Source organism: Castor canadensis, chromosome X, assembly GCF_047511655.1.
Source record: "Castor canadensis chromosome X, mCasCan1.hap1v2, whole genome shotgun sequence".
NCBI classification, from domain to species: Eukaryota; Metazoa; Chordata; class Mammalia; order Rodentia; family Castoridae; genus Castor; species Castor canadensis.
Window position 1 is genome coordinate 7,086,803 of NC_133405.1, and position 10,048 is coordinate 7,096,850.

Here is a 10,048-nt window from a genome sequence, read left to right on the forward strand (position 1 = left end):
AGCTAAATTATTATTTTTAAATATATGTATATATCCTTATAGTCAGTAGTTTAAAGGGGGGAGAAATCCACATTCTCTTCCTATCATTCTTATTTTGCTTATTTCTACTCAGTTATATTTACATTTTCTACAACATGTTTTAAGAACTCTAGTTTAATACTGGCCATGATATTTTAGAACATACTAGATTTCATAAAGGCACATGCCTCCAGTGCTCTAAGGGGTTGTTCCCTCTCTATTATTTCAACAACAAAGGTGCCTGATTTTAAACTAAGAGTTGTAGGAATTGGTCACTAGGGCTCTTAGTTTTATACATGAAGACATAAAATTATGGGGAAAGGCAAGGGCATCCCTTCATTTCTACTACTCCAGTGAAAAGACAAGATAGCTAATACCAAATTAACAATGTACATTTGGGTGATAATTAGACTACTGACTAAAATCAAAACCCCTACTTGGTGACTGATCCCTTATTTACCAATAAAGGTTACTGCTTTCTGTTTATATCCTTGTCTAAAGTTGTATAATGTTTGCCTATCTTGGCAGTAACATTAGTTATTTACTGTGTATTATTTACTGAAAATGTTAAACTCTTTAGTCAGCTAACAGAACCTTGTTACAATTGGGTGAAGAACTGTTCTCAGTAAATCAAATGTCTTCAAATACTGTTACCCTTGTCTAAATCTGTGCTGTCTGCTATGGTAGCTACAAGTCATGCATGGCTATTTACATTAAAATTAAAATCAGTCCCTCATTCACTATTGCCACATTTTGAATGCTCAATAGCCACATATGGCTCAGGGCCCACTTTAATAAATAGTACTGACTTAAAATACTTGCAAATGTTGGAGATTTTTCAGATTCACCATAAAAGCACTCTAAAATTCAGCATTAACCTTATGAGTACATTGCTGCATTCTTATTTTCCCTGTTTGCCTAAAAGTTATTGCTCAGTTTAACCATATTTATTCACATTTGCCCATCTCCTTAAAGTTAAACATTCCTTCACAAGAGGAAGATTTACAAATGTTGTGACTATTTAAAAAATGCTTTCACAGGCTTTGAATGCAATTCTGGATACAGTGTCAAAAATATTTAGAATGACCATCACAGCCCAACAGGGCCACTGCTTTTGAGTTAATGAGGCCTATATGCATATAGATATTTCTGCTTTTGAGTTAATGAGGCCTATATGCATATAGATATTTGCATGCTTGTTTCAAAATCAGTCATTTTATCCACTGTTTAAATATTAAGTGAATACAGAAGGCATGCAATACTTTTTGGGTGATGCATTAAGAAGTAGAATAAAAGGCCACTGGCCTGCACACACACACACTCCAAGGACAAATGCATCCTGTGAATTTATGGCCTTTCATCACTCCCCAAGGAGTGTTGCATCTTATCATAGTTTCTCCAACCATCTTCTTCTTGCCCCAGCCCTTCCCTTACCCTCTGACACTTATACTGGTGTTCTCTAGCTGCCTCCTTAAGTGCTATCATCCCACCTACTGGCTTGGAAAACTACATATTTCTGCAACCTATCAAGCAAAGTTGGTGTTTCTGAAGACAGACTAAGAAGATTCCTATGAGGTTCCAAAGAAGACAGATTGAATGAATGCATCAAGGGACTGTCAGTGTATTGGATGAAAGTTAGGGTTGAAGTGATCTTGGGACTTCAAATTCCTCATTTACAATTAAGGTACTGAACCAATCTCCTAAAGTTATTATAATGAAATATAGGAGATACTGAATAAAGATAAACTGGAAAAGGGCTTATTTCATAAAAGATGCAGAGCCATAAGTCCTTTTGCATTTAGGAAAGTTAAACTCCAATAAAACACACTTTTAAAAAAAGGGACTTTAATTGGGTTGTGAAAGACTTAAGACCAAGAGGTCTTAAGGCTATACCACAGGATGCCATAGTCATTCAACAGTGCAAATGTCCTAGTTCAGGCAAAGATTTCGAACTTTATCTTTCTCTAATAAGCATTCATATGAAGAATTACAGTATGTTAAGATGCAAGGGTTAATTTTAAAAAAAAGGAAGCTGACACTCAGTGCAGTGGCTCATGCCTGTAATCCTAGTTATGAGGCTGTGATCAAGAGGATCTCGGTTTGATACCAGTCCCAGCAAGTTAATGAGACCTCCATTTCAACGAAGAGCCAAGTGTTCTGACATGTGCCAGTCATCTCAGCTATGCAGGAGGCTGATATTGGGAGGACTGAAGTTCCAGGCCAGCTCAGGTAAAAGTTTGCAAGATCCCATCTCAAAGAAAAGGCTGGGTGTGGTAGAACATGCCTGTCATTCCAGCATAAAAATGGGAAGCATAAAATAGAAAGATCTTGGTCCTGGCAAAAAAACAAAACCCTATCTCAAAATTAACCAGAGCAAAAAGGACTGGAGGTGTGGCTCAAGAGTTATGGCATCTGCCTAGTAAGGGTGAAGCCCTGAGTTTGGATCCCAATGTTGCCAAAAAAATGTTTCATAAAGGAGCTGACACTTAAACTGAGTATTTCATGACCTCTTTGTATCAATAATAAAAAATGGTAACACAATTGTATATCTAGTTATAGGATGCTAAGTCAGTGTTGTAGTAGCAATAAGAGCCAAGATTGCAATGAAACTGAAAATTGGGCAGAACTCACACTGTTTCTTCAAGACAGGTTTCATTGTTTTGGAAAGTCAAATGTGTAACTTCAAATCCCAGATCTGAACCTTCAGAGCTCTAATAGTTATTAGTAATTTATTTATCTAACTTTCCCATACATCTACATCCTTACCAAAAAAATGGGAACAGTACTATTTTAGGGTAGTGGGGGGAGAATTAAATAAGGTTAACAGAGGAAAAGCACCTACAACAGTGCCAGGTGCCGTGAAAGTACTCAAACATCTGTTAACTATTATAATCATGATCTTAATCATCTCAGGATGCACATTCCCATACCAGGCAGGAATCAGAATTCCAAGAACTATCCCACTGAATTTTGCATTTAATTAATAATTTGTAGAGTATCAGCATACTTGAGTACAGAATTGGAAAATATGCAGTCCAGAAGGGGAAAAAATATGTATCCACAGAGATTAAATATAAAAAAAGAATATATAGATTTTAGAGGATAATTTTATAGATTCTGTGGTTGACTTAAATAATTCACTTCTTTGAAGTACAGAATACCTGTATGCAAAATTTGCTGGAGAGACTTCAGAGAAAACATTAATGGAAGTTTACATGCATTCTATGGAAGTCTATAAAATTACAAATCTACAAACCATACCCAAGTTTATCTGTATTAAAACATTAATTTCTAGCCGTAACTGTAGCTAAAAATGAAATGCTTGGCCACTATGTCTTCATTAAAAATTCTCTTGATTGTACATTTTATATAAATTAGCTAGTAACTATGCTTAATATTTAGCAATGGAATGAAGTGAAAGTCTGTTTTCATATTCCAAACTTCTCCAAAATAACCAGAACAAAATGGGCTGAAGGTGTGGCTCAAGTGATAGAGTGCTTGCCTTGCAAGCACAAAGCCCTGAGTTCGAACCTGTCAAAACCAAAAAAAAAAAAAGTGGAGTTAATTCATTACTATTCTCAACACATCAAAACTCCTATTTGAAACAAAACTATTTGGGGAAGATGGCAGAAGTAGTATCTTCATATCTTAAATAATATACTCACAGGGATCTGTAAGTGGTACATGTGACGAACTTTTTCAAAGTTAAAGAAACACCTAAGCATAACTTAAGTTAAACAAATACCTAAGCATTGAAAGTAGTGGCTCTAGTGATTAATAAAGCTCAAGTTTTTTTTAAGAATAAACACCAAAGGTAAAAAATAGGAAAGAACTGTTTCAAATTTAGGCCTTAAGTGCCATGGTTTTGTTAATTTTGAACCTTAAGATTCAGCTACTTTTAAATTTAATTTTATTTTTGAATTGGCATACATTAACAACATTATGGGTTTTCTGTGAGATAATTAGATACATGCATACATTGTACTTTGAGCATGTTCATCCCTCTCCATTATATTTCCATTGCATTAGCTATTTTTTAAGAGAAAAAAATCAAACCATTCCTAGAATATATCCTATGTAGTTTATACAGCAAACTTGAACAATGTGCTCAAAAGATGGAGAATTATCTTTGCATTATGGTGGTTTTATTAGACAAATCAGTCTGAATTCAATTATACTAAGGTTGTTTGGCTTCTTTAGTTTTTAAAGGTATTTCTATCGATTTGATGAATAAGGTTCCATTTTTCCATAACTGTAACACTTCTCCCCAGTTGTTCATTTTTATTGGTCTTTATTTCCCATCTTTCCCAACCATCCCATGGGAGAGGCAAGTTAGTTTACTTCTTCTTTTATAACTCACAGCAATACTCATAAGTCCTATAAAAATGAAGACATTTTTGATATAGAAACTATTTTTCCATCAATATAGACCTTTTGAAATTTTTCTTAAAACTAATCTTAATTCCTTACATACACTTGTTCAAGTATTATTACATGTCTACTCATGGAACCAAAGGATAATCCATTCCTTTTTAGTTACCTTCAAATTAACTAACTTGGTTAAAAAACAAAAAAAAAAGGGGGGGACTATTAGCAAAGGAAGGGTATTTCTTATATTTCAGGCAGTTGGCAAACAAAATTACTGGAGCCAATACTTCAAGACTAGAGTATGCTACTTGCCGTCTATGACAAGCTGACTTCATTAAAAGGCAGTACCCGTGGCCTCCAACCTAAGCTGATGCCACAGATCAATTAAAATACTATGTATGTATATATTTTATACACACACACACACACACATGCCATAACTTTAGTGACCAAAACCACATTACCAATCCAGGGCTACAGCAATGGTTCTATGGATACTTATTAAAACAAATTTCAAGTAAAAAATTTGAGTAAATACTCAACGGAAACAGATTTATGTTGCTGGGTTATTATTTTATGCCTCCAACAGAAGGTTTTAACTTTTGCTGAAAGTACTGAAGCATTTACATAACTTATTCATTTAGGAAATACATTTACCTGTAAATGTTTCCACAAAATTGTCAAACATAGTATATGAAAGTCACTTTCCTGTACTGAAATGTGTCCCATTTGTAATGGTTCAAATTATTCTACAATAAATGTAAAAATTATGTTGGATAATAGTAATAACTATTTTGCATGCTTCCTTCCCACGTGCACCTTCTGTTGCTAAAATATTGTACTGGGGTAAGAGATTATTATAGAGGTTATAGACACTCAAGAGGAAAAGAAAATTTATAGATTGCTGGATCTACAGTATCCAGTACCAACAAATAAACCACGGCTACATCCAAGTATTTCAATCTTCCTTTGAAGATTTGAAATGATATTCAGTAATACAACCTAAACCATTTTACACCCATAGATGTCTATTTAAAATCTCAACAATACAGTCGACTGGAACACTAGAAAAGAGATCAGAGTATACAGTCAAGTTCTTAACAGCACAAAACAAATATTTTCAAACACTACCATGTAAAATTTGCTAGTAATCATATACTCCCAGTGAATTTCGTGGAGTTCCGTGGTATATATTCAGGTCTTTAAGAACTTAAACAAAAAAAACTATCTTAAGTAGCATAGTTGCTAATGTTTTTAAGACGCTGAAAACATGTGTATCCCTGAATTTACCCCCATTTATAAAAAGGGAAGGGGGCCGTATCACCGAAGGCCAACTTCTTTAATGTATAGTTCAGCTGTTAGGGTCTTCCTGAAACTTTTGGGTCTAAAATCTCCACTGAAATTCACAAAGAGAGGCCACTAAAATTCAGTTGCCATTGTGATTGGTGCTGACTACCGCTTCTTACTACTCTTTCTTCATAACCCTCGCCCCAAACAGGGGAGCTCTCCGAAGTCCCAATTGTGGACCGGAAAACGGGATTCAAAGGAAATCTTAAGCTCTCTAGGCGAGGCAGGAGGCGGCCAGGCTGGAGCGTCCCCCGCTCCAGCACAACTACCCACACGTCAGGCCCGAAACCCGCTGGAAGAGGATTATTTGAGAAAGGAGGAATAAACCGCCGCCGTCACTTAGCGCCAATTCCAGCCCTTTCTGCCAGGGTTCTTGTACCTGCCGCCGGCCCTCGACCATCTCAGCTCTCCCTGGCGGGGCTTGGCCCCAAAAGGGGCCCCCTCTTCTCCTTGCTCCTTTTTCATTCCGACAGGCGCCGGGGCCTCTAGTGGGAGACTGAGCAGAGCTCCAGGGGCTTCCTACAGGCCCTGAGTCCGGTCCTTTCCTCCCAAATAACATCCCGCCAAGCGTGCCCTGGCTCGCGGGCGCGGCGCTTGGAAGTGGGGCCCCAGGCCTGCCTCCCGCCGACACCAAGAAGAAAAGGGAGGGAAGGGAGGGTGAAGACGGGGCCTGCCCTGGAGCCAAGTACCTTGTAGAAAGCGCCATTGGAGCCCCGCACTTCCACCACCAGCTCCTCCATCTTCTCGTCAACCCTGCTCAAGCCGGGAGCCCGCCCCCGAGAGGTGGGCTGCGGGCGCTCTAGGCCGAGCCGCCGCCTCTGCCGCCGCCGCGCTGCTGCACGCCCCCTGGCAGCAGCGCCGCCGTCACCGCCGCCGCCCGCGCTCGCCGTCGGCTCTCCGCCCGCTCTAAGGCGGCCCCTCACCGGAAGTGAAACCGAAACGGAGCCGAGCGCCTGACTGAGGCCGAAGGCTGGGCCTACTCCTCGTGTAAACAGAGAAACCGGGTCACGTGACAGGCGCCGCCCCTCCTCCCGCGGGCTCGGCCCTCTTGGCCCCGCCCTCTTTCCCTCAGGCCTGGGAGCGCGCGCAAGCGCGCTGCTGAGAACCGGGCAGAGTACGGGCTCCTACTTAGGGCGCGCGGGCTGGGCGTGCGCGGGCCTGGCAGAAGGCGGGAAGGCGCGAAGGGCCGTGACAGGTCGCATGGCCCAAGTGTTCTGGCTAGGGTAAGATACCATTTCCATATAGGCGCAAGCAGGCCTTGGGAAAGGGCCTTCTGTAGTGATCAGCTGCATCCAGTTGTCAGAAGGTGGTCTGACTAGGACTGGAGGGGTCTTTGGTTTGGTTTTCTCCAAACTAGTGCAGTGCCTGGTTTAGCTCGAGCTGGAGTAAGGGGTCAAGAAAGGTAATATATTACATTGTAGGAAACTGAACTACTTAACAGTGGCAACCACTGTTACCCAGACCTGTGAGAGCCTTAAAAGTTGAGAACAGTAAAGTTCTACTCTACCAAGGAATTTTGGGCTGTCTTGTGTCTCCTCAGGGACAATGCATTGTGTCAGGGCTTCTGCAAATGTTAGCCTTTGCTCAAATCCAACACCGGTCCACATACTTCCCTTCCTCAATTCGGTTTCATACTTTCACTTGACATTAGTGAAAAAAACAATGTGTCAAGTGCTTGTTAATTTCTTTACAAGCAACATTGAATTTTTCCTTTCAGCTTTCCTCCTTTACCCTCCACAGTGTAACAAACCCTAACTTTCTTATCCCTGCCCCTCCACTGAAATTGTGTCTGTCTTGACCCATATTCCTTTTGTCTGGAAGGCTTATATCCAAGAAGTTCTTTGAGTGCCTACCAGATGCCAAACACTGGTAACTATTAGTGAGACATTAGCATTAGAAAGCCAAAAAAGACTGCCAGCCTGGGTGTGGTAGCACACGTCTATAATCCTAGCTACTCTTGGGTGTGTAGGAAGGAGGACCTTAAATTCAGGGTCAGCGCAAGTTCAAGACCAGCCTAGGGAAAAGGTATTAAGATCCTATCAACACACACACACACACACACACACACACACACAAGACACATAAAACACGAAAAGCAAAAGTCTAGGGGAACTTGGCCCAAGTGATTCAGTATGTGCCTGTGGCCTTGGCTTCAATCCTCAGTATAAGAAAAAAATGTACTGCCAATATTGAACTTGGAACCTGGAGGAATAGATAGACATGAATCAAATTATCAGAAAAAGTAATAGAGGGGGTGAATTTGATCAAAGTACATGTATGTGTGGAAATGTCATGATGGAGCCCCTTTATACAATTAATATATGTTAACAAAAAGAAAAAAGGAAAAAAGTAATAGAGTTCCAACTTGAAGAAGGGCTATAAACAGTAATACAGCTATAATAGTGGAACAAGTTAACAGTGTAGGATAGGGGAAGAAAGAGAAGGGAAATGATTTCAGCTAGAATGTGACAGATAAGAGTTAAGTAGCAGCATGTGGTTGGTGGAGGCAGGGTGAACTGCCTCAGGCAGGCGTCCTAGAATGAGAGGCATGTTTGGCCTCTAGTTCCCTTCCCCTCCTCTCCAGCCAGACCAACAATATTGCTGTGGGTGAAACTTCAGGTTTAAAGCAGTGGATCGAAGGCCACAATCCTTGAGGCCATAGTGAATAGAAATGATTCATTGGACAATGATCTTCAGAGTAGCCATAATATGTGGAGATGCCATCAGAGATACAAGAGAATCTCACCATAGACTGAATGGAAGCAGAGTATTATTTTTAACTCCAATGTATTAAAAGGAGACATTTGATTAGAAAGATTACACCTCCCACATGTAACTTGCCTAGGGTTTTCAAATACGTCAGTTCCCCACAACTGTTACTGTTCTAAGATCCACTATAACACTGTCGTGTCCCTGCACATGCTTTCTGGGCCCCATAAATGGCCTCCCCCTTAAAGTTATTCCTGGAATTCTTAGCCCATAGTTATTTTACCTCAGGTGCAAGAGTTGAGTTAACTTTTCTTCTCAATTCTCAGTACATTGTCATCATTAGTCCCTATATGGCCCCTCTCTTGCTTATATTATTTTGTTTATAGTATTTTTCCTCATCTTTCTCAATCCCCACTCTCATTCTTCTAGACAGAAACTATAATATATTTGATATAGATCCTTGATGTTTTAAGACAAATAGTATTTTGAGTGTGCTCTTTTTTCATCTTTGGAGATGCTATTAGACTGTAAATCCGTTTCCTCTTGTTCCACTCAACAGTATGTTTTTGAGGTGTGTCCACATTGCTGTGTGCATACTTAATTTGTTGCTTCTTACCACTGCTAAGTATTCTACAGATTTTATTGATGCATGTCCCTAGTGTTGGGGCATCTAGGTTATTACTAACTCCCTAATGTCATGTGGTGGCAAAAACACTTGCGAATATCTTTATCAACTTTTGCAAGAATTTCTTTTGTACTTTTATAGAACTTTGTGAATACTTCCTGTTTCCTCATTGTGCTACTTATATAGCAGGGACTTGAAATGCTGAATAACTCTAATATGATATATGATTTACTAGAGTTATTTACTTTTAGTTTTAGTTCCCTCATTGTACAATTAGTTCCTTCCAGGCAGAAAGATGTCTTACTTATCTCTGTGCCCAAGGCACATTAAAAGTACTTGACATGTTCAATGAATGAATAGGTGCTTATTCTCACTACTTGTACAAACTGTGATTTGGTCTTTTCTTCTTGACTCAGTGTCTCAGTCTCACTCTGATGTCTACCTTTTGAAATTCCCCCTTCTAAGACAGCTCAGTGCATTTAGACAGTTGGCTCCACCCTGCTTATGACCTTCTTTTCCCATATTCTTCTCTCAGTTACTGACAATGCCTGCCTTTAAGTTAGCTGCTCAGGCGATTTAAAATGTAGTCATATGACTTTCTTTCTTCCACACATCTCAGAGCCCAGAATCAACTTCTCTTACTACTTCTACTGCTAAGTCCATGATCCATGTCTCCATCCTTTCTTATCTGGATTATGAAAATAGCTTCTTCATGGGTTTCCCTGAAGCAGATCGGGTCCTTTCTATCAACTGTCAGAAAGACAAAATGATCCTGTTCAGGTGTCACTTAAGTCAGTTTGCCATTCAAACAGCTCCAATGGCTCCTTGAATTTCCCAGCAAAAAGCCTCAGTGCCATACACACTGTGGCTTCTGTTATCTCCTCTTCTATTCCCTCCCCTCCCCCCACCTATTCCATTCCAGCTACAATGGTTTCTTTGCTGCTTTTGAAAATACCTGTCAAGTTCTGTGTCCCCTCACCA

General features: G+C 39.9%; 1 protein-coding gene across 15 annotated transcripts in view; it reads right to left on the minus strand.

Moving 5' to 3' along the window:
- The window catches only part of Fmr1 (fragile X messenger ribonucleoprotein 1), a 38,504-nt gene extending 31,847 nt beyond the window's left edge, over positions 1 to 6,657 (minus strand). For 5 of the 15 annotated variants that reach the window (XM_074063776.1, XM_074063771.1, XM_020185029.2 and 2 more), the window contains exon 1: positions 6,423 to 6,651. In XM_074063776.1, coding sequence (XP_073919877.1) covers positions 6,423 to 6,473 — 51 coding nt within the window. In that variant the 5' untranslated portion in view covers positions 6,474 to 6,651. Of the gene's footprint in view, positions 1 to 6,422 lie in introns of all 15 variants that reach the window. The other 10 variants (XM_074063770.1, XM_020185028.2, XM_020185025.2 and 7 more) reach the window with 7 other exon arrangements.
- Positions 6,658 to 10,048: the final 3,391 nt, after the last annotated feature.